Source organism: Monodon monoceros, unplaced genomic scaffold (genome assembly GCF_005190385.1).
Source record: "Monodon monoceros isolate NGI ecotype Baffin Bay Population unplaced genomic scaffold, NGI_Narwhal_1 Super_Scaffold_18, whole genome shotgun sequence".
NCBI classification, from domain to species: Eukaryota; Metazoa; Chordata; class Mammalia; order Artiodactyla; family Monodontidae; genus Monodon; species Monodon monoceros.
In genome coordinates, this window is record NW_021703774.1 from 106,022,781 (window position 1) to 106,048,283 (window position 25,503).

At 33.8% G+C, this 25,503-nt stretch overlaps 1 protein-coding gene and 1 long non-coding RNA gene across 9 annotated transcripts in view; one reads left to right on the top strand and one right to left on the bottom strand.

The window, feature by feature from the left end:
• COL24A1 (collagen type XXIV alpha 1 chain) overlaps positions 1-25,503 on the top strand; it is a 425,611-nt gene that overhangs the window by 329,226 nt on the left and 70,882 nt on the right. For all 7 annotated transcript variants that reach the window (XM_029227745.1, XM_029227744.1, XM_029227743.1 and 4 more), the window contains 8 exons: positions 4,409-4,462; positions 6,119-6,226; positions 11,926-11,979; positions 12,234-12,287; positions 12,928-12,984; positions 16,552-16,605; positions 22,671-22,724; positions 22,835-22,888. In XM_029227745.1, the coding sequence (XP_029083578.1) occupies positions 4,409-4,462; positions 6,119-6,226; positions 11,926-11,979; positions 12,234-12,287; positions 12,928-12,984; positions 16,552-16,605; positions 22,671-22,724; positions 22,835-22,888 (489 nt within the window). The remainder of the gene's footprint in view (positions 1-4,408; positions 4,463-6,118; positions 6,227-11,925; positions 11,980-12,233; positions 12,288-12,927; positions 12,985-16,551; positions 16,606-22,670; positions 22,725-22,834; positions 22,889-25,503) is intronic.
• Positions 3,222-25,503, bottom strand: part of LOC114898377 — a 28,498-nt gene continuing 6,216 nt past the window's right edge. The window contains exons 2-4 of one of the 2 annotated variants that reach the window (XR_003794347.1): positions 12,219-12,273; positions 4,642-4,720; positions 3,222-4,550 (exon numbers count right to left, since the gene is read on the bottom strand). This is a non-coding gene — a long non-coding RNA (uncharacterized LOC114898377). The remainder of the gene's footprint in view (positions 4,551-4,641; positions 4,721-12,218; positions 12,274-25,503) is intronic. The other variant, XR_003794348.1, reaches the window with a different exon arrangement.

Below are 25,503 nucleotides of genomic sequence, written 5' to 3' on the forward strand. Positions count from 1 at the left end.
CATGAGATCAAGGAAGGATTTTTTTTTAATGAGTTATATTTAGCATATTTGAATACTATTGGAAATGATCCAGTCAAGAGAGAAAAATTGATAGTGCAAGTGAAAGGGGGATGTTTTCAGAAGAGAGAGCCTTGAATAGGTGAGAGGACATAGGCTTCTTATACGTGTAAGTGAGGAGCTGGCCTCAGGCAGGAAACAGAGACACTTCTTTTGTAAGAGAAAAGAAGCAGAATATGTGGGTGCATAAGTAGGTGTATTGGAAAGTTGGGTGTTGGGAAGAGGAGATGGCTTTTGTTTAATTGCTACTATCTCTCAGATATGAAGCAAGGTTATTAACTTGAAAATGAGGAGGGAATGGAGGTTTGAAGATAGAGATGAATGTGTAAGTCATCTTTCAGAATAATAACAAATGTCTCAATTATACACATTTGTGAAACTTACTTATGCTTGTCACTTATGTCAGAGCTGTTATTTTTGCATTATCCACAAATTTTTCTTAATATTTAAATATATAATGTTTAAATATTAAATATATGATATTTAAATGTATAACTTACAGTGATGCCTAAACTAAATTGTTGGTTGGCAGGTAGCATTGCCATGCCGTGGTTTTCAGCTGATACCTGAGTGTTTGAATTCAATACCATTTTGGAGTACTGACAGGATAAAGGGATTTATGAATTCCCTGTTAGTATTGCAACAAAGGTCTAACATATTTTTTTAATTATAAAATTAAGTTGCATATTTACAAATTGAAGAAAAACTATCATCTCAATAGATGAAACAAAGAGCATTTAGTGTGCTTCCCTGGTGGCGCAGTGGTTGAGAGTCCGCCTGCCGATGCAGGGGACACGGGTTCGTGCCCCAGTCCGGGAAGATCCCACATGCCACGGAGCGGCTGGGCCCGTGAGCCATGGCCGCTGAGCTTGAGCGTCCAGAGCCTGTGGTCCGCAACGGGAGAGGCCACAACAGTGAGAGGCCCGCGTACCGGAAAAAAAAAAAAAAAAAAGCATTTAGTAAAATTTAACTTCCATACGTTGACTATGATACTTAATGGTGAAACTTAAAAGAAATGAGCAAAGGTCACTACTATTTACCATTTCTATTCCCCATTTACTCAGAGTCCCAGCCAGTACAGTAAAATGAGAGAAGTGATCTACAGACAGATTATTAGAATTCATGAGAGTTTAGCAAGATGCTATATATAAAATTAATATACCAAAAAAAGATTCCATTCTTTTCTACCAGCAAGAAACAGAAAACTTTTAAAAATACATTTAAAAATAAAACCCAATACAATCAGCAAAAATTAAGTACCTAGGAATAAATCTAACAAAAGATTTGCAAAATTTTATTGAAAAAAAAGTGTGTAGTAGTTTATTAACAAAGATCTAAATAAATGGAGAGATATTTCATGGATAGGAAAACTCAATATCAAAAAAATTTAACCCTCCTTATATATTCAGTACAGTTTCAGTCACAATCTCTACAGGATTTTTTTATATAACTGGATTGATGAAAAGTGGTTTTAAAATGTGTGTGGAAGATCAAAGGTCCAATATCAAGACAGTTTTCAAGAACAGGTTGTTGATGTTGGTGGGGAGTGGTATTTGAAAGGGAGAACTTGCCCTACCTGATATCGTAACTTATTATTGAAGCTAGTCATTTAGTCAGTGTCATTCATTCACAGATAGACAAAAAGACCAATGGAAATAGAATGTAGACTCAGATCTAAGTATATTTTGAGACTTAAAGTTTAATAAATTGATTATGCATTGCAGATTTATAAGGAAAGGATGAAATATTCAGTAAATGGTACTGGTACAATTGGTTATCCAAATGGAAAAAAACAAATCTCTCCTTCACATCAAAGTACAAACACACAAAAGAATGAAATCCCAATTAAAGACCTAATTATAAAAATCAAAATTTTAAATTGGAGAATATTTTATGACCTCATGGAGGAAGGGGAAGCAGTAAGGATCTCTTAAACACTAAAAAAATAAAACAAGAAGAAAATATTGATGAATTTGACTACATTAAAACTTCAAATTTGTGTTAGTGAAAAATTATAGTGGACAAAGTGAGAAAATAAGCTCCAGGCCGGGAAAAGATATTTGTGATATACAGAATGAATGAAATACAAGTATCAGGACATTAAGGACAGCCCAGTAGAATACTGGACAGAAGATGGGAACTAGAGATTCACATATAGATGTTGAATTACTGTATGAATAGATATTCATTCCTCCTTAATAATCAGGGACATGTGAATTGAAATCCCAAATAATACATCATTTTGCTCCCTTGAGACAGACAAATTTTAAGTCTGATAGTACCAAGCATTATGGAAGATTTGGAGTAATTGAAACTATTAAACGTTGCTTTGGGAATATAAATTGGCAAAAGCACTCTGGAGAACAAGTTGGCAAAATCTTGTATACTGAAAGGTGCATATATCCTACAAGCCAGCAATTCAACTCCAGGGTATATACCCTCGCCCAAAAAACTCTTGAGGTGGGCACATAGTGATATGTACAAGAGTGTTTATTGCAGCATTATCTGTAACAGAAAAAACAAAAAAACTACCAAAAATTCTTCACTAGGAAAATGGTTGAATAAGTTGTGGTTTGATAACAAAATGTAATCCTGTAGGAGTGAAAACAAAGTGTAAGTAAAGTAGAGACACTGAATAATTTCAAAAACAAAATGTTGTGTTCAAAAAATTTCAAAAGAATATATAAAGTGTGACACAGCTTATTGAAAGTTTGAAAAGATGCAAAATAACCATATAATATTTGGGAATATATACAAATGGAGTGAAAGTATAAAGAAATGCATGTGAATGATAAACAAATTGAGGACGATTGTTGCACCTGAGTGAGGGGGGAAGGTGATGTGTCTGCTAACATAAGTGTATATATGGGACTTCAGTTGTATGTATGTGTGTGTGTGTGTAGCTTCTGTTTCTTAAAGTGGGTGGTAGGTACATGGGTGCTCATTATACCTTTTAATATCTTCTATATATATTTATATATTTTTAAATATTACATAATGCACTTTAAAAAGACAACACAAATTAGTGAGAACTGACATTTATTGAGCTCTTCAGTATAAGTCTATTCCTTTCTAAGCTTTGAATGCATTATCTCATTCAATCTTAGTAACCCTTTGAAGAAGTATTAATATATCCCTGCTATGTAACAGGAAACTGAGGACTTTAGAAGTCAAATAGTCTACTTATGGTCATATAGCCGTTAGGTGACAGAGCCAGAACATGAAAGTACAGCTGTCTGACTTAAATGCTCATATCGTTAACCTCTATGAATGTTAATCAGCCTCTCTTAAAAAGTCCACGTTAACCACAAAGAAGTCTCATGTTAGTGCAACTATCATTTCAACCTCTGGATGCAGCTAGAACTACAGCAGTAGAACTTAACCACTTTGGCCTCTAAATTCGGCGGAGCGGACTTTCTGAAGCTAGAAGAACATTTGCTCAGGAGCACAGGGCATGACTCATTTCCTTAGGTATCTGTTTATTCGTTCAACAAATATTTATCAAGAGCCTCTGCAGCACAGTGGTAAACCACAATTTATTTCTTGTCTGCATCATTTTTGCAGTTTGCCAAGCTTTGGGACGCAAATTTGAAATTTCCATTTTCATTTCCAACTAATGCAAGGAATGCTATGATTAATTATTAGCTATTTTAGAACTTGCAGTCTGGCTTACTATGGATCTCATTTAAGCCTAACCATTGTTGACCTGCAAGTTCACATGACATTTAAAATATTTTAGCCACTTCTTACTTTAATAAAGTGTTTATTGAAAACTTTTAGTCTACTTTTGTTTAAATAAAATACAGATTGAAGAGAAAATATTGTTTTAAACAGTTTGATATGACTGTCTCTTTTCTCTCCATGTATTTCCCCTCTCTCCTTTTTTTTTCCACAGATCAAATAATATTTGCTTAATCTTACACTTCATTGAGATTTTAAGATTCTCCTTGACAGTATGTTAGATATATGTTATAGTATTATACATTCAACAAGATGTTGAACCCATACTAGCTCATAGAACTGCTGAAATGGATGCATTTGGGTTAACTTTAATTACATTATCGTTAATTCAATGGGTGTACTAAAACCAAGTCGTTTTCCCTCTGTAGTTAAGAACAGTTTAATTTGGTCTATCTTGGCCAGTTTGTTTATGTGAAAGCTCACTAGTAACAGCTGGGCTTCTAAATCATCATGACCTCTTTTAAAATAATTATACAAACATAATATTGTTAAGAAGTAACCCTTGTTTTTACTTAGTGTTCAATTCAGTGATTATGTGATATAAGTATTTAAACATTCTTTCTAGTCCTGTCTTTAACAATGTATTTCCTTTTTCATACTCGATATTCAGGGACCTGAAGGAACAGTGGGACTGCCAGGACAAAGAGGTCGTCCAGGGAAGAAGGTAATTTTTTTTTACGTCTTTTCATGCTGGTTTTCTTTCTTCTGACGTGCCCAGAGCTCCATAGCATACTGTGGTGTTTTTATTTGCACTGGAGATAAAACAATAAAGAACGATAAATTTGGCTTAAAAGGCACATTTGTATAAATTAATATTTAATTCCACTTAGGAGTACTTATTACCTTATTACTTATTATCTGAAGTCAAATTTTCTACTTTGTAGTTTCTGAAAAGATCTTTGCCTTTTCTTCTCCTGTTTACCTTAGTAGACCATGGACAGGAAAAGAGAGAAAAGAAAAATACTATATACCATTTGTGCTATTTAGTAACAACATTAGTAAAATATTTAGGGGAGAGAAATATTAGAATTGTTTTTGGGTTTGTTTTAATTGTACTTTTCCAAATTGAAAAGGTTAATGATTGATTTTATCTTTCCTATACATTAACTAAGAAACACAAAACAATATGTTTTGTTTGCTTCCTTTATATTTTACTAAGAAAACGTGATGCCTTTGTAGAATTTAGCACAATATAATGAATAATTCATCCTTGGATAGAGTCAATAATTTGTTCAAGTATTGGTGAGACATAAAAATGATTTTCACATTGTACTACAACAGTTTTGAATATATTTACTATAATTAACTACAAATTACACCATATTCTAGTTCCCAAAATCGGATCTGTCATTTCTGTGAATATGCACCTTGTCCATCTTTTTCATAATTTGGGGGCAGTATAAGATAATAAAAGATAAAAGTGAATGAGGTAAATTTTAGTTGCCATTCTTACCCATGAAAATAAGCCCAATACTGAAGTGTCTTTTCATCAAACATAATATTATGTCTAAATGATTTTACAAGTAGGACAGTGCAGGTCCTTACAACAGCCTGTGTCTTTGGGAGAGCCTGTGAATTATTATGAATAACCAAAAATTTCCTGACTGTGATCACTGTTTAATTTTTCTTTGTATCTACATGATTATCAATAATAGAACAGGTTGGTTCCAACATGCAGAAAATGAATTATAACATTTAATGTTTAAAAGCTGCTGTACTTTGGTATTAGACAATGATTAGTTAGCCTATTGGAAAACAGAAGGTAACTAGTTTTCAGAAGGATGTAAAATCATACAAAAACGTTACAGATTTTTAAACACAAACTCCAACCAAGTAAGTGATGATACTGAGTATACAGAACTGCACACTAGAGCCTTTTTGCATTAGACAGATCTTTGGGGCATTGAAATTCTCTGTAGAAACAGGTTTCTCATAGGGCCTGTGTTTTCTCATGTCAGGAATAAATACATGCATGCATGCATTCGTACATAAATGCATAACAAATTTCAAAATAATAAACTTGGTTTATTTGTAACTCAACATGAGCACCATATCTTCCCTGCTTGTTTGGCCAAAATTTTTGATATTCTTTTTTCCAAAATTACTTTTAATTATATCTTTAAGGTAAGCTAGGTAGCGATGGTATGTTATTATTGTCAGTGGTGGTCTGTAGTACTATTAAGTTAAAGCAAAGTTACTATTTATAGAATTTTGCTTACAGAATATCCTCTGGAGCCATTCAGGTATATGATATAGTTAATTAATCTGAGTATAAGTTTGTTTTTTTCTTACTTTTCTCTCTTACTAATGGCATCCACAGGGTGATAAAGGACAAATGGGGCCCACAGGAGAAATTGGAAGCAGAGGTGCTCCTGGACAAATTGGGGAAAGTGGTCCTAAAGGTGCCAGAGGAACTAGAGGTGCTGTGGTCAGTATTTGATTTGTCTCCAGAACTGAGTTCACTGTGGATGGAAAAGAAATGTATCCATGTCCTAAACGCTCTGTCCCTTGATTAATTTTACAGAGAAAGCAATAGTTCCATTGAAAATAATCTACCTCCATGGGATGTGGAGAATTGTAAGCATTCCACAGTACTTAAATGGCTTAGTGGTTTCTGGACATGAAAGAGGAAAGGGGGAAAAGAATCTCAAAATGGAAATAAAATATGAAATAAGGTTTTAAAAAATCAGATTATAACTCCTAAGTAGGAAAGTATATATGCCTTGTACTTGAAATCAGGATTTAATATCTGTATAAAATTATGCTGCCATGGTTGACAAATTGCTTTGAAAATTACTTGAAAATGGGTTTTCTTTATATGCTTGGACTCCACATGCTTATCTGGAGATTATTTTTCTAACCAGCTGTGATAAGTCTCCAAAACATCTACTAATTTTTAATCTTTTGTATGAATTTTACATGATGTTGGAAACAAGGTAGCATGATGCTTTTGAACCTGTAATAGCAAAATTATATTGCTAATATATTTGGACCTGTTCAGAAAGTCACAGCAGAAGAGTTGCAAAATATTTAAGAGATTATCCAATTTAGTCTTTTGACTATTTCATAAACTTATTTACAAAATGCGTATGTATTCACTATCTCCATTTGAATGTCACAAGTGACTTTTCACCAAGGCCTTCTGGAGAGCATTGCATAATCCATCTGTTGTCTGAGGAACATTTCCCTCAAGCTCATTTTAAGTGTTCCATTCCTTACTGCCATCTTACTATTCCAGGTCATTCTTACTTTCTTTTATTTTAATTACTAATATTTTCCTATCTTTGGCTTATGCACTCAAAAACATTATATAATGTGATTGATTTTTAAATATTTTTCCAGTTTTATTGAGATATAATTGACATATAGCATGTATAAGTTTAAAGTGTACGGCATAATGCTTTGATTTACATATATCATGAAATGATTATCACAATACGTTTAGTGAATATCCATCATCTCATACAGATATAAAATTAAATAGAAAAAATACATATTTTTCTTTGTGATGAGAACTCTTGGGATTTACTCTCTTAAGTTTCATATATAACATGTAGTAGTGATAATTATGTTTATCATGTTGTACATATATCCTGAGTACTTATTTATCTTAGAACTAGAAGTTTGTCCCTTTTGACTGTCTTCATCCCATTTCCCATCCCCTACCCTCCAGCTCTGTTAACCACAAATCTGATCTCTTTTTCTATGAGTTGGGTTTTTTTTTTGAAGTATAATTGACTTACAACACTAGAGTAGTTCCTTTTACACAACATAGTGTTCAATATTTCTATACATTTCAAAACAGTCACCACAATAAGTCTAGTTATGTCTAGTTACAATATTGCACATACAAAAATATCACATATTTATTGACTGTATTCTCCACACTGTACATTTCATAACTGTGACTCATTTATCTTGCAACTGGAAAATAGTCTCCCTTACCTATGTCTTTCCTCCTGCCATCACCCTGCCTTCTGGCAACCACCTACTTGTTCTCTGTATCTATAACTCTGTTTTTGTTTTCTGTTTGTCATTTGTTTTGTTTTTTAGATTCTACATATAAGTTATATCACACTGTATTTGTTTGATTTATTTCACTTAGCATAATTACCTCTAGGTCCATCCATGTTGTCACAAATATCACGATTTCATTCTTTTTATGGCTGAGTAATATGCCATAGTATATTTTTACCATATCTTCTTTATCCATTCATCTATTGATGGGCACTTAGGTTGCTTCCATATCTTGGCTATTGTAAACAATGCTGCAATGAACATAGAGGTGCTTATATCTTTTCTAATTAGTGTTTTCATTTTCTTTGGATAAATACTTGGGAGTAGAATTGCTGGATTATATGGTAGTTCTATTTTTAATTTTAATTTTTTGAGGAGCCTCCATACTGTTTTCCATAGTGGCTGCACCAATTTATATACCTACCAACAGTGCACAAGGGTTCCCTTTTCTCCACATCCTCACCAACACGTGTTATTTGTTGTCTTTTTGATAATAGCCATTCTGACAGGTGTGAGGTGATATGTCATTGTGATTTTGATTTTGATTTGCATTTCCCTGATGACTAGTGATGTTGAGCATCTTTTCATGTGTCTGTAGGCTATCTGTATGTCTTCTTTGGAAAAATGTCTGTTTAGATCCTCTGCCCATTTTTAAATTGGGTTGTTTGTTTTTTTGATGTTGAGTTGTATGAGTTCTTTGTATATTTTGGATATTAACCCCCTATCAGATTTATTGTTTGCTACTTCTCCCATTCAGTAGGTGGCCTTTTTGTTTTATTGATAGTTTCCTTGGCTGCACAAAAGCTTTTTTGTTTGATATTGTCTATTTGTTTATTTTTGCTTTTGTTTATTTTGCCTGAGGATATATATCCAAAAAAAATATTACTAAGACCAGTGTTAAAGAACACACTGCATATGTTTTCTTCTAGAAGTCTATGGCTTCAGGTCTTACATTTACATTTACATTTCAGGTCTTCAGGTCTTTAATGAATGTATTTTTGTGCATGGTGTGAGAGTAGTCCAGTTTGATTCTTTTGTATGTAGCTGTCCAGTTTTCTCAGCACCATTTATTGAAGAGGCTGTCTTTTCCCATTGTGTATTCTTGAGGCCTTGGTCATAGATTGATTGCCCATAGAAGTATGGGTTCATTTCTGGACTCTCTATTTTGTTCCATTGATCTATGTGTCTGTTTTTGTGCCTGTACCATACTGTTTTGATTACTGTAGCTTTGTATAGTATTGTTTGAAATCAGGGAGTGTGATACCTCCAGCCTTGTTTTTCTTTCTCAAGCAATCTTGAAACTGATTGAAAATCTTGGAAAAAAAAAATCAGTTTTGGCTATTTGGGGTCTTTTGTGTTTCCATACAAATTTTTAAATTATGTGTTCTAGTTCTGTGAAGAATGCCACTGGTATTTTGATAGATATTGCATCAAATCTGTAGACTGCCTTGGGTAGTATGATCATTTTAACAATATTAATTCTTCCAGTCCATGAACACAGTATATCTTCCCATCTGTTTGTGTTGTTTTCAGTTTCTTTTCTTCAGTGTCTTATAGTTTTCTGAGTACAGGTCTTTTACCTCGTTAGTTAGATTTATAATAAAAGTGGTGAGAGTGGGCATCCTTGTCTTGTTCCTGATCTTGGAGGAAATACTTTCAGCTTTTCACCATTGAGTATGATGTTAGCTGTGGGCTTGTAATATGTGGGCTTTATTATGTTGAGATAATGTAATTAACTTTTAATAAACTTGAGAATGAATTGATCCAAAGAGTACTGTCTTCAAAGTAGGCTCCTACTTTGGATTTTCTCTAAAAGGAATAGTCACTTTTTAAATTTTGACACGTTTCCAAACTACCTTCCCAAGAGGTTTCACCAAATTTACATGCCCACCACCAGGAATACTTCATATTAATCCTTTTGATGTTTGCCAATCTGATAAATGAAAAAGTGTATCTCATTTTCTTTCTTACAATTTTCCTGATTGCAACTAAGTAATTTGTATTTTTTTCTCTAGAAATTACCTGTTCATATGCACTTTACATGTTTTTCTATTAGGTTGTTGTCTTTTTCTTAATTTCAGTAATACCTTACATAATTTAGATAATATACTTTCGTTAAAGTGTTGCTAATATATTACAAATATATTTCCCTTTCTGTCATTTATCTTTTAATATTGTTTATAGTATCTTTCACTGGACAGAGGTTTTAATTATTACAGTCAAATTTGTCAGTCTTTTTGTTTACATTCTAGGTTTTATTTGTTCATGAGAAATGACTTCCCTGCATAAAGTGCATAAAAATATTCTTCCATATCCTTCTTCTAATATTTTTATAGCTTTATTTTTACCCTTAACCCTTTTAAAGCATACAGAGTTTTTGTTTTGTTTTGTTTGCTATGATATAAGTTGTAACGGACTAATTTTTCTTTTTCCCAGATTCTTAGCCAGTTGTTGCAATACTATTTATTTATTTAAATTTATTTATCTATTTATTTATGGCTGCTTTGGGCCTTCGTTGCTGTGCGCAGCTTTTTCTAGTTGCGGTGAGCGGAGGCTACTCTTTGTTGTGGTGCGTGGACTTCTCATTGTGGTGGCTTCTCTTGCTGCAGAGCATGGGCTCTAGGTGTGCGGGCTTCAGTAGTTGTGGCACACAGGCTTAGTTGTTCCACAGCCTGTGGGATCTTCCCAGACCAGGGCTGGAACCCATGTCCTCTGCATTGGCAGGTGGATTCTTAACCACTGTGCCACCAGGGAAGCCCCAATACTATTTTATAAACAATCTATTTCCCACTTTTCTGAAATGCTACCCTTACTGTAAGCTACTCTTAAATAATGGTCTGTTTTCACTTCTTTTCTCGATTTTTTAGTGTGTTCCTAGGTCGGTACCACACCATTTAAATAACTGTATCATTACAGTATCATTTGAGATCTATTAGGGCAAATACTTCATGATTTATATTTCTGAAAAGTTTGGCTCTTACTATGATCTTTTTCTTCTTTCATGTGAACTTCAGAATCAACTTAGCAAGTTCCTTTAATATTGAATCATTCACTGTAGAAACACCATATGTCTTTTTATTTACTTATATCTTGTATATCCTTCAATAAAGTTTTGTTATTTCCTTTATCTCTGTTCTTAACATCTATCTTATTAGGTTCATTGTTAGCTTCTTATAGATTTTGTTGTTTTTAAGGTAATCCTTTTTCTATTACATCTTCTAATTATGCTGTGTAAAATACCTTTTTTTAAAACTTTATATTCATTTGAATGAATTTTGATGATTCTCAGGGTTCTTTAGGTAAATAATCGTATCATCTCCTCATATTTATTATCCTTACTTATTACATTGATTAGAACTTCTGGTTAGTGTGGTATTTGGCTAGTCACATACTTATTCTGTGCCTTAACTTCCTTATCTCCTATTTATTTGGGGACTCAAATAGGAGAGTTGATAGGGAAACTTTGATAATATTAAAGATAGGACATTTTTAAGAGTGTTATTCTTGCTTTTTTCAGTTGTCTGAGTTATCTTTTCAGTAGTTTAGGAACATTTACAGATTTGCCTTTAACTTACATGTTTCCTCATCTGTGTGATATTGATAATAAGAGTAATTAATAGGGTAAATATTATACATAGGTTGTCAACCAATTCTATTTTAACAACTTTGACCAGAGCTGAAATTGTGTTCATCAAAGCATCTGAAACTAGCAGTGAGTACAGTGTTCTTGATCCTATCATAACAATACTAAAAACTATCAGAATTCACTCTCTAGTATTTAGCGATGCATGTGTACCACAAACTTTGACAGATACAAACTATATTTCCAAGAATTTGCTGGAAGCCTACAGCATTCTGGCAACTGAAAGTATTTATCTTAATATGATTAAGGATGTTCATACCAGAAGTAAACCAAAGAAACGTATTTTTGTGGAACTTACGTGGTTCAGAAGTAAAATAAGATGAAAGTTGGAGAATTATGTTTTGTTTTCCCATTTCAGACTAGGTAAAATATCATACCTTAAAAATCTAAATTTTAAATAATAGGAATACAAGGTTAATGATTTAAACAATTGTCTGTTTTCTTTCTAACGTTTAATTTGTTTTTAGGGACAGTTAGGATTGATGGGACCTTCTGGAGAACCAGGAATTCCAGGATATAGGGTAAGCATTTCTAATTGGAAATAAGAAGTGTATATTTTTATAAAAACATTCCATGAAGATGTCATCCCAAATATACAAACTCAGATGAAATTTCCTGATAAACCTTTCTAACATATTTAGGTCTCATGCCCCTGTAGAGTGAATCCTGTTCTTCTTTCAGAATAGTGCAGTATCTAATAGTGTGGCCATGACGGTATTAGGTAGAGCACATACAAATGATATGGAGACTGTCTACTTACTTGTCCTTCTGTTAGGGCCATGAAGGTCAACCAGGACTTTCTGGGTTGCCAGGACCTAAAGGAGAAAAGGTGTGTATGAATATATTGACTTCTTTATCATAAAATTAAATATTGAATTCATGTGTTCTTTCTGAAAGTATGTATGGAAACATTTTCAAAGAATAAAAAAAGCACTTTAAACTTGGGAAGTATTATAAATTCTAGAAGAAAAATAAATATCAAGGGGCAAAAACTTAAATTATTAAAAAATCTTTGATAGGTTGTTTCAAGATTGAGGTGAAATGATATATGTTATAGTACTTTGCAATCTGTAAAAGTTTGTAAAACTAATATTAATTACTGAAAGTGATTGTGAGACTATAGATTAAATGACTAACTATATACATTTATAGTAAAATTTTTTATGAATTAAGAATAACTGCAGCAGTACTCTTCTTGGTTTGTAGTATCATTGGAAAACAGACACTTTGAGAAAATTAGTAAAGTGCTTTTTACGTAATTAAAGCAGAATGACACTTCCAAAGAGAACCATGTATGAATTACAACCGTGTATAAATTATCATGTGCTAAGTTTTGTAGATAAAAGTTTTTCATTTAAAAAAGATAAAACCAGATTGCATATTTTATAACATATTAGGAAATAATAGGCTTCGTATTTCAAAGTTTATTTTATTAATTTAGTTTTGTTTATAAATCATCTTCATCATAGGGTTATCCAGGAGAAGATAACACAGTCCTAGGACCACCTGGGCCTCGAGGTGAACCAGTAGGTTTTTCCTAAAATTATTTTGATGTTTTAAGATAAAACACAGTTACTACAATAGATTCACAACACCAATTACATCTTTTCAAGGAGTTTTATTTAGTTACTTTTATAACATGGTTTTATACAAGAGCACTATTTGCAGTAATCTGCAATTTTATAATCTAAATATATAATCAATTTTATTATCTAAATATAAAAACTGTTTATATTCAGGTCAAGATCCTTAGCATAGTATAGAAATTTAAAACAGTAACTTTCCAAATCTAATTTGCGGCATTAAATGCATGATAACAACTTTTTTACAGAGATTATCAAAAAATCACATACTCTAGACATTTAGGGCAGATACTTCTTTATACATCAAATTCAGATTTATTTCTAACGGATTTTTAAAAATCTGATCTGTATCCTTTCCTGTAGTAGTTTATACACAGTTACCAAATGATTTCAAAACTCATCTAACCGGTTATTAGAGCCACTGTTCTTTAAAGATTATCAGTCTATAGTCTTCTAATAAACATTGTAAAGACTAGCTGTAACCATGATTTTTTTAAAGTAGCTATTTTATCTTTGATTATCTGAATAACTGTCTCTCTGTTCATGTTTGATTAAAACAATCTTAAAGGCTATATGTAAATTAAATGGGTAAAACAAAAATGCCTATTTCACAGAAATAATTGGTTAAATTTTCCATATTTCACATGATATAATATAGGATAAAAGAATCCTAAAACAGAAGAATCAAAATATATAGTCGCTCCTGATATTTTGATCTGACTCTTTGGAGATGGTTGAAAGGTATACTTTGTTTTAGAAACAGGAAAGATTCTAGAGTTTTTCTCATAAAATCAAGCCAACTCATATAGAGGCAAACTCATCTAATAAGAATATATAAAATTCTTTATCAGAAACGATCAACAAAATGAAAAGACACCTTCTGAATAAAGAAAATACTTGCAAATAATATAACCAATAAGGGGCTAATATCCAAAATATATAAGCATTTCATACAACTCAACAGCAAAAAAACAAACAACCCAATTAAAAAATGAGCAGAAGACCTGAATAGACATTTTTCCAAAGAAGACATACAGATGGCCAACAGGCACATGAAATGTTGCTCAACATCACTAATCATCAGGGAAATGCAAATCAAAACCACAGTGAGATATCACCTCACACCTGTCAGAATGGCTATCATCAAAAAGACCACAAATTACAAATGATGGTGAGGATGTGGAGAAAAGGGAACCTTGTGCACTGTTGGTGGGAATGTAAATTGGTGCAGCCACTGTGCAAACAGTATGGAGGTTTCTCAAAAAACTAAAAATAGCACTACCATATGAGCCAGCAATTCCATTCCTGGGTATATATCCAGAAAAAAAAATAGAAACTCTAATCAGAAAAGATATGTGCACCCCAATGTCCATAGCAGCAATGTTTACAATTACCAAGATAATGAAAGCAACCTAAGTGTCCATCAACAGATGAACTGATAAAGAAGATGTAGCATGTGTGTGTGTGTATATATATAGTGTATGTGTGTATATATGTAGTATGTGGAGATTATTGTGCTAAGTGAAAAAAATCAGACAGAGAAAGACAAATGCTGTATGACATCACTTATATGTGGAATTTAAAAATGAAACAAAATAGTGAATAGAATACAACAAAAAAGAAGCAGACTCACAGTTATAAAGAGCAAACTAGGGGTTACCGGTGGGGAGGGAGGAGTGGGGAGAGGCAAGATAGGTTTAGGGGATTAAAAGGTACAAACTACCATGTATAAAATAAATAAGCTACAAGGATATATTGTATGACACAGGGAATATAGCCAACATTTTATAATTACTATAAATGGAATATAACCTTTAAAAATTGTGACTCACTATGTTGTACACCTGAAACTTACATAATATTGTATATCAAGTATACCTCAGTTGAAGAAAAAGAATTCCAAGTTACCCCAAAACTTATGTAAATTTAGGAAATAAATCATTAAGAGATGGAATGATACTTTTTAAATTCTTTATCAAATGTATTCTAGTCTCTCTAAACCTCTGAGAGACAAAAATATGGAAATTGTGCAGAAATGTACAATGGAATATTAACTCAGCCATAAAACAGAATGAAATAATGCCATTTGCAGCAACATGAATGGACCTAGAGATTGTCATACTGAGTGAAGTAATTCAGATAAAGACAAATATATGATATCACTTATATGTGGAATCTAAAAAAAAATGATACAAATGAACTTATTTACAAAACAGAAATAGAGTCACAGATGTAGAAAAACAAACTTATGATTACCAGGGGGGAAAGCAGGGGGAGGGGGGCAGACAAATTGGGAGACTGAGATTGACACGTACACACCACTGTATATAAAACAGATATAACTAATAAGGACTGTACAGCACAGGGAACTTTTCTCAATACTCTGTAATGACCTATATGAGAAATAATCTAAAAAAGAGTGGATATATGTATATGTATAACTGAGTCACTTTGCTGTACAGCAGAAATTAACACAACATTGTAAATCAACTATACTCCAGTAAAAAAATTTTTTTTTTAAGTAAATGGTAAAATGTGGGCAAGTGAAGCATAGTAGTGCTTGTTTTCCCCAGATTCCGGTATTCCAGGGTCAAAGAATGTCACTGAAATATAATAAATGTATTAAAAGTCTAGTATAACAATGGTCATTTTATCTAGTAGGTGTGAAAATTAATCCAAGAATATTCTAAATAATTAAAGCAGAGTCAGAGATTATTGTCTTTACATTATGTCTAATATCTTTATCCACACAGGAGTAAGTTAAAATTTATCCATTAACGGTCCATAATAAATTTTAGGGTTTTGCTAATAATTTCAATTTAAGTTTCTTTTCAAACAGTAGGTCCTAATATGTGATAATTGATTTTTCAAGCGCATTTTAGAGTAGATAATTTGAACATCTTATCGTATCAAAGATTTTATATTAGGAATGTTTAGAAAAAGTTAAAAGTAGAAGTTTATTAGTTTCTGCCTTAAGGATTAAAATGAATAAATGTAATTTCTTTTAGGTTAATTTATATCTTAATAATTAGAATTTCACAGAGTAAAGAATAAATAATATAATTTCTAATGAAGAATGGTAAAGTAAGATTAGCTATTAGATACTTTTTAAAAGATGATCAAAGATAATATTTTCTAATTAATGGAATTAATTAAGTGACTGGTCCTGCTGAAATTTTTTTCAATCATTTTAACATTAAGTAAAAATGCAAGTTATTTTGATATCTTATATAACATACTTTACTCATCTGAAAATTCACATTGTTTGGACTTCATTTTTTCAATATTTTTTCTAGCAGAATCATTATGAGATTCTCTTTAAATAATTCAGTGCTTGTGAAGTTCTTGGTGTCACTAAAATCCAATCCTTTGAAATTATTTAGTGGAACTAAACAAACTGTTGTACATTTGGCTTCATATTTTTAGGGAAAAAATATTCCACATTAACTGTATCATCTGCATTCACAGATACTTAGACCCATTGATTGTTTTTGCCTGTGGTCTCTGTAGGGCCCAATGGGGGAACAAGGAGAGAGAGGAGAGCCTGGAGCAGAGGGATATAAGGTAATTACTGTAAATTTCACACCTTGCTTCTAAATTTGAATAGGGCTCTCTGTGGTTCTGCTCAGTTGCAAATGAAAATAAGCATCATTGAGATAATTAGTAATGTCTTATGTTTTGGATCCCAGAAGAAGCTCTTTGTATTTTCTGTTCCTTCTTTCTAAAATTACCATCATCTCCTTCCACTGCTGCTTCTTCTCATCATTCAGCTCTCAACCGAAATGTTACTTTCTGAGAGGCCTTCTCTAACTGTCCTTTCTGTCTGTCACTTTATATCTCATTACTCTATTTACTTTATGACATTTAATGCTATCTTACCACCTTTTTATACACTTGGGGTTTTTTTATCATCCGTATTCCCCCAACAAAATATAAGATCCATGAGAATAAGACTCTTGTCTTTTTCATCATTATATCCCCAGTTTCTAGAACACAAGAGTTCCTGGTATATAATAGAAATTCATTAAAAGAGCTGTCAAATGGCTGGATAAATGCCATTATATTCTTATGTCAATTCTTATCCTCTTCGATTCTTAGAAGGATTTTAAGAGACCAGCTTTATCAGCTCAAATTATATTAGGCTATGTATAGAATTTATTCAGTGTCATTATTTACTAGCATATTTGTATTGAGCGTGTTCTGTATTCCTGCCCTATATCTCGTCCCTTTGTGTTTATAATGTCATATGCTAAACAAAATGGTCATTTGCTAACTCTCTCCCTATAGTTCTTGTCTTATTCCTTCGCTCACAACATTCTCTGCCTGCTCAAAAAATTATGTAAACTTTACTTACATAAATCCTGTCTGTCCTTTATAATCTAATTCATACTCCCTTTTCCCCTGTCTACACTAACAGCAATCTTTCCCTCTTCTGTAGTCCTATAGTATTTATTGTTGATGGAAGTCGTTCGGTACAAATATTTTACAATCCTCTGCTACTATAGTTTTTGCTAATTATTTTTAATGTGAAAATATCTTAGGTTCTCAATTTGAATATGACTTTTTAAAAATTAATTAATTAATTTACTTTATTTTTGGCTGCATTGGGTCTTCGTTGCTGTGCGCGGGCTTTCTCTAGTTGCAGCGAGCAGGGGCTACTCTTCATTGCGGTGCACGGGCTTCTCATTGCCATGGCTTCTCTTGTTGCAGAGCAGGGGCTCTAGGCGCTCAGGCTCAGTAGTTGTGGCTCCCGGGCTCTACAGTGCAGGCTCAGTAGTTGTGGCACACGGGCTTAGTTGCTCCACAGCATGTGGGATCTTCCCGAACCAGGGCTCGAACCCGTGTCCCCTGCATTGGCAGGCAGATTCTAAACCACTGTGCCACCAGGCAAGTCCTGAATATGACTTCTTTCCTTCTTGTACAGTGTCTTGTTTTGAGCCCTGTACATAATAGTATATAATATGTATGTAAACATAATTCATTTTTAACAATGAATTGATGGGTTATTCGATCCAACATATACCTTTCTATGTAAAATTTCTGTGATCATGTCTGCAATGAAGACTTAGGTTGCCAGATTGAAGGGACAAGCTGGTAGATAGATAATTATCATTAATACACTGATTTATCTCAGGCCTGAAATCTGAAAAATCAACTTTCACTTCCCAAAACTCTCTTTGAAACAAATGTTGAAGGTGGTTCTAAATGTCTGTGAAATTCTGGGTGTGGCCATCTTATATTTTTTTCTATTTTCAGAGGAACATTTTTTAGAAGATTTTATATGTTCTGTCTCCAATTTACATAACATTTGTATCTACAATGTTTCCTAATGCAAGGAATCCAAATAGATTTACTTGAAATTAGCTTTTCTTGGGGTTGAGAAACCAACCCACTGCTTCCAGCATAATTTGAGAAGTTTCTTAAACTTCTTAAACTTTTTCTGTGCATAACTTCTCCACACAGTCTCAGGAAAATCAGGTTCTAATAATATCTTCTTTTGGCCTCTACCAACTACAGTCAGTAGCTACATCAGCGAATCTATTGGCAAACAAACAATTAACTATTCTATTGGGAGAAGAAAAGAATCTCTTCACCTGGCTAGGAAAAGAAAAATCCCGCCCCCATTTTTCTAGATAGTCATACATTCTTCAGAAATCCTTCATCAGAGGAAAACTTTTCCCTAGGCTCGTTATGGAATCTGTTTTTCCTTCTTCATTCCATAAATAGTCCTGATTAAGTCTTCAATTGTGGATGTTTCATGAGCTAGTGTGAGCCACATTTTCCTTTCTGTCTTATTCCATCCTATTCCTTAGGCTTTAGGAGTCATTTTATCATTTGTTGATAGATCTATTTTAAAAAGCCATTTAGTGCCAGACAATCACAGTAACTTTATTGCTTAGACATCTCAAAGTCACGAAATACCTACACTTGTCCCCTTCCATGTTTTTCCAAGCACAAGTTTGATTCATACAGGGGAACCATGCTTTATTTAGAGTTAGATTATACTGTTGTAGCTTTAGGTGATATTGCTAAATGTTTGCTTTTCTATATGGGCATTGTAGACACTATCATTTCACTCTAGTAAACTGATGGTCAGAATTATTGTCAATCTTTTTTTAATTGTGCTAAAATGCACATAACATAAAATTTACCATTTTAACCATTTTAAATTGTACAATTCAGAGACACTTAGTGTTGTATATTGGCAATATTGTACAACCATCACACACTGCCTAATTCCAGAACATTTTCATCACCCTGAAGAGGAAGCCCCATGCCCATTAAAGTTACTTTCCTTCTCCCAACCTCTGACAACCACTACTCTTCTTTCTATCTCTATTGATTTACCTATTCTGTATATTTCATATAAATGGGATCATACAATGTATAACCTTTTGTGTCTGGCTTCTTTCACTTTACGTAATGTTTTGAAGGTTCATCTGTGTTGTAGAATGTATCAATTCTTCATTCCTTTTTATGGTTGAATAATCACCAAGCTTTTAAAAACACTTCTATGTTCACAAATATTCTTACCGTTGTGGTGAAACTCTTGTGGTGAATGATTACCCTCTTGGAGAAAAAAAAAATGGAATGGGTAATGAAAATTTTGTTCCCATTTGGCTATGAACAATTGAAAGACATTTTGTAATCCTTCCCACCATCCTTTGTTCTTTTTTCCTCTTGAAGAAAGTGAAAATCACAAAAGTCAAGTGTCTTGCTCATTATCATCAGTAAATCATTATTAGGCATCATTGTATATGACACATTTTATGTGTTACATATAATTAAATCTCTGGTCCCTTCAGCATATATTTTAGTATCTGCTATGGATTGGGAGCTATGAATGTAACACGGGGCACCCAAGACACAGTCCCTGACTCCATGGACATCACATACACAAGATAAGAATATTTAATCAGTATAAAAGCAGATATAGTGAAATCGCTGTCATCCAGAAAACTATACATCACATAGGTCAAGATAAATTCACTTGAGGCTTGAGAGAGAGTCAGAGGACATGGTATGAATAAGAATACTATAATGTCAACATTCACTTTTTAAAGATATGAGCAGAAACACACAGATTAAGTCAGGCTAAACTAATGTGAGCCAACCCTAGAAATACACTGAATAAATTATGTACTGAGCTAAAGCCCTAGAAATACACTGAATAAGTTATGTACTGTCTTAAACTCCTTTTTACTTTGGTTTGGCAAAGGCCATAGAATTTTTTGCATACGATAAAATAACAACTAAATCCTCACTTGGCCTTCATTCCTTAGCATCAGACATACATATCCAAATAGCTATTGGACATCAGCACAGAAAACACAGCATGTCCCAAACCATAGTATCATCATCCTGTCCAAATCTGATCCTCCTCTTTTTGTCCTTGGTTCAGTGAATAGTACCACCAGACATCCAGATGTCTAGTAAATGAATCTTCCCTCTTTCTATCTCCCTCTGTCTCTCTTGCTTTCTCTTTCCTCCCTCCTCTCCCTCCTCTTTCTCTCCTTTCTCTATCCTCTCATTTCTCAACTTCAATTGGCCACTTCATTTGACCTCTTAAATACCTCTGGAGTCTATCCACTTTGCCCTACTTTAGTTTAGGCTTTCATCATTTTTTGCCTGAATTATTTTAGTAGCTTACTAACTAGACTCCCTATCCCCAGTCATAGCCCTCTCAAATCCATTCTCCACTTACCATGTTGTGTTAGATCAACCTCCATTTATTCTCCTATGCTGTTTCCTCTGCAGAACGCCTTCCTTTTACTTTACTGCCTGGAACACTCATCCTTTAAAATTCAGCTTATTATCACTTCCCATATAAAATCCTCTCCAAGCTCCCCTTGGCCATCCAACTCATCTCACCACTAATATCATCAGGAAAAATCAGTCACTTCCTGTAATCTTGCCCACGTAGCTTTATAATAATATTACAAAAGACCTAATATTTATAATTTTTACCACTGCAGAAAAACAGTCTGTCAATTTTTATTGGGGTGGAAAGGACCAAAGGAATTATAGTGAAGCTCCTAGAAAACAGGTTTGGTTTTCGTAAGATTTGTATCCAAACATCACAAAGCCAAGAGAGGCAGTTGACTATTCTATGATCATTCTAAAAAGGTCTCTGTAAAACTACAGATAGAGTGGTGGCAAAACCATAATAGGCCATGATGGTTTTAAGTTTTGTAGTTTACTCAGTATGCTTACTCTCACTTCACTTTGTAACCCCAGCTTTTCACCAATTGCTTCTCTCCTGAGAGGAGTTAATAAGTGACCTACAATAATCATATTTACTTGAACAAAGCTCCCTCTTGATTGACCTGATTCTGTTACTTTTGCTGACTCTGTTCATGTTCTGTTGGTAAAGGTCATGTGTAGTAATCGTCTTCTCTTTAGTTATGGCTGTGTGCTATATAGAAAGCTTTCCAAAATAACCTTTCTGTCTTGCAACTGTTCTCTCCCTTAAACAGGATTCATTTACTTTATCAGGAATTTGAATCTTAAAACCATGACCATTTGCCTCACAGAATGCAAACAAAGAAGGCTTCAACTGATCTTTCTGTGAGAATAAATATTGTTAGCCTTAAGTATGTAATCCCTTCTTCTCCTAGCCCAGAAAAAGGAGATGAGCCTAATAACTGTCCTTCCTATGGCATTCTTTCTGTAATACACAGGAAGAAAGGAATCTGAAGTGAAGAGGACAGTAGGGAAGGGGATAAAAGAAATTACGTGTGGAATTCTTCCTACATAACTCTCACCTGACATGCCCCTAGTTTGTTGCTAGTTTCTGTTTACACACTTGAAAGGTGTAAAAATGTGGTAGGCCAGCATTCCTTCCTAGGAGAACTGGGGTGATGACAGATCGCCGAAGTCAGAATCACTTGATGTCTTGGCATATGCAGTAACGACTACCAGTCTTAAGCCCAGTAAATCTACTATCTAAATGGCTGTGACCTTAGTTTGTAAAAATGGAGACCATAGTACACTGGAAAAGGGTTGATAAAAGAAATTTGTTCTCAAACTCTTTATTCATTCGTTATTTGCTCTATTAGTTTCCTGAGGCTGCCATAACAAATTACCATAGACCAGGTGGCTTAAAACAACAGAAATTTATTCTCTCACGGTTGTGGAGGCCAGAAATCCAAAAGCAAGATATCAGCAGGGCTGTGCTCCCACCGTAGGCTCTAGGGAAGAATCCTTTCTTGCTTCTTCCAGCTTCTGGTGGCTAACAACTTCCCTTGTGGCTACATCACTCCTTTAGGGCCCACATGGATAATCCAAGATAATCTCCTTCTAAGATCCTTAATTTAATGATATTTGCAAAGACCCTTTTCTCCAAATAAGATCACATTCACAGTTTCTGAGGATTAGGGCATAGACATCTTTTGATGGGCCACCATTCAACCTATATGGGAAAAAAAACAACAACTCTGCACTCTTTCTCAGTCATCATTATATCCAGTGGCTATTATGTTCTATACTCTTTCCAAGAGAGACGCATAATCTCTATAATATTTAAATTGAATTTTGCAACATTTTGCTACCACTTTAAGTGATACTACTCTATTCTCTAAGTCACATGTCTTTATTTATTCTAATAATATAACCTTTTTTATTCATAGGGTCACATGGGTATACCAGGACCAAGAGGTGCCACTGGACAACAAGGGCCCCCAGTATGTTTTGAAAGCATTCTTTGTAATTCTGGCATTTAAAAACATTAATGTTAACATATCTTATTTGGTGTCTGCTTTATATGTGATTTCTGTTTTGGCTCCTATTAAAGGGTGAGCCAGGTGACCGGGGTGAACAAGGACTAAAAGGAGAGAGAGGATCTGAAGTAAGTTGAAATCATTTAAGACAATTTGTAACTTATTGCTGGCTTGAGAAAACAGGGGCACAAGGAGTTGCTGTTCATTGTAACTTGAATGATCATTCATTCTTTCAGAGCAAGAATCACCACAGGCCTCTAAACAGGGTGTTTGTCAATAATTGTGCTAAAACATCATTATTGATTAATTCGTGCGTTTCGACTGCCATCCAAAGTTCCCTTCACCAGCAGACTACTCTGGCTTTGAGAAAATTGCCTAGAGTTGTCCCAGACTAATTGTCCTTCCTTAGGGTTTCAGGCAGAAATATCAACTAGCCTTAAAACCAGCACTGCAGAGCAAAATTTTAGCAGTCATACCTATTTAGTTGCTGTAGTAAGGTAGGGGTAGAAATAGTTTAACTATATGACACAGACTCACAATCGGTTTAAAAGATTTGTTTTCCATAACACAAGTCAATTATTTGTTATCAGGCGAACTAAAAATCTGTTGAGTTATTGAATTTAGCCACCTCTTTCCCTATATACCAATAAACGTTGCCTCAATCTTATGTAACAACTGGATTTGTAATTTGTACCATCACTTCATTGCTGCCCTACTTTTCATGGCATTCTGACTTTACCTGCTACTGATTTAAAATTAAATTCTTTAGAAAACGTACTGTATTTTAATAATAAATCAGGTGAGGATTGATAAAAAGTAATGAATTTGAGACCATGTTTCTCCTAATTTGTTAAGTGGCCTTCACCCATACTTGTGTTTCCCATTTGTGGGAGTTAGTAATAAAATTGAGTTGAGTCGGATATTACATAGGTTTTCATTCACACAAAAGCCATTTTAAATAGTCTTGGCAACTACCTAGTAACTTACTGTCAGTCTCCTTAATAAATAAGGACTAATAAATAATAAATAAAAATATCCCATTGGGACTTACCTGGTGGCACAGTGGTTAAAAATCCACCTGCCAATGCAGGGGACAGGGGTTCGAGCCCTGTTCCGGGAGCAACTAAGCCTGTGAGCCACAACTACTGAGCCCGTGTGCCACAACTACTGAAGCCCGTGTGCCCTAGAGCCTGTGCTCCACAAGAGAAGCCACCGCAGTGAGAAGCCCGCACACTGCTACGAAGAGTAACCCCAGCTCTCCACAACTAGAGAAAGCCTGTGCACAGCAACAAAGACCCAATGCAGCCAAAAATAAATAAATAAATGTATTTAAAAAAAAAAATCCCATTGAAGGCAAGCCTTAATTTTAAAAAGAAATTCAAAGAAAGAATACAGTTGTCCCATTCGCTTAGAATTTTTAATACCCAAATTGGAAAAAGTAGTGGAAAAAACCATGAACCTAGAACACTACTACTACTTTCATGTGACTTCCTTATACTTGCATTAAGTGCCTAAGGATGCAAATGCTCTCCCAAGGTTTGATCCTAAAATTTCTAATCCTTTACAATTAGTACTTTCATATTCTCAATGTTTTCTTTTTCCTTTTTTGATGTATCTCAGGAAGAAGAAATTTTTTTTATGTTTCTTAGTATCTGTTAAAATTATGCCAACGAAAATAAAATATTCTTACTAGACAACTGCAGCTCCAGCCTATATGGTCAGCTCTCCCTGGGTATTGGAGCTGAAAGGTCTTGAGGAGCCATGGTTTAAATTCTGTATAATCCACGAGAATTAGTTCTTTTCCCACTCTGGGCAATGCTGGTATACAGTCCGAGGTTACATTAAAAAGCCTCTTTGAATTTCAGATAGTAATGATTGCTACAAGAAAAATCACTGACTATGTGTTACTCACTAGGGACACTTTGAATGGCCAGGTGGATCCTACGGAATTGCCCTCATCTTGTTTTTGCAAAGCTTTAAATTTGTTTTTTAGATTTGGAAATGCCCTTTAAAATCGTTTGGACAACCCTCTCATTTTTCAGACGAAGAAATTTAGGTCCCAGAGGGATTATGAGTTACCTAAGATCACAGAACTAGTTAGCAACAGAACCAACACTAGAAACTTTATTTCCTGACTCCCATTATACAAAAGCCTTCTATTACTTTGAAGTCTTTTATAAATTAAGTTAAATATTAATTTTACTTAACCAACTAATTCATTAATTGGTCTTTCAGACATGAAACTATGGAAACTCTAAAGAAAAAGTTGGAGCAAGTCAAGTTAAAACCAATTGCAAACCACTACATTTTTTTAGAGACTTTTATAATGCAAATGTAGTGAACTGTCCCATAATGGCTTTCAAATACAGAGACTCAAGCCAAAATCTTACTTTCCTCCCAAAGCAAAATTCCAGATTTTAGTGAATTTAAATTTCTTGGTTTAAAAAAAAAAAAGACTTAACTCTCTAAATCTGTGTTTGTACTTTAAAGCTACCCTCTCTAACAAAGTTAGAACTAACAAAGTATTGTGATGACTGTCCTTCAGCTTCATTTGAATAAAAAACAAATGAGTGTTTGGACTATAATGGCATTTAAAATTTTCTGTTATCTAAAGAATTAGATTACCTTCTCTTGTAGTCTATGAAGTGGTACAATCCCAATGAATGGAATTCGTTGTTTTAAATGGATCTGATTTCAAGTGGGCTGTTCTATTTTTCAAAGCTAGCCAGACAAAAGAGAAAGC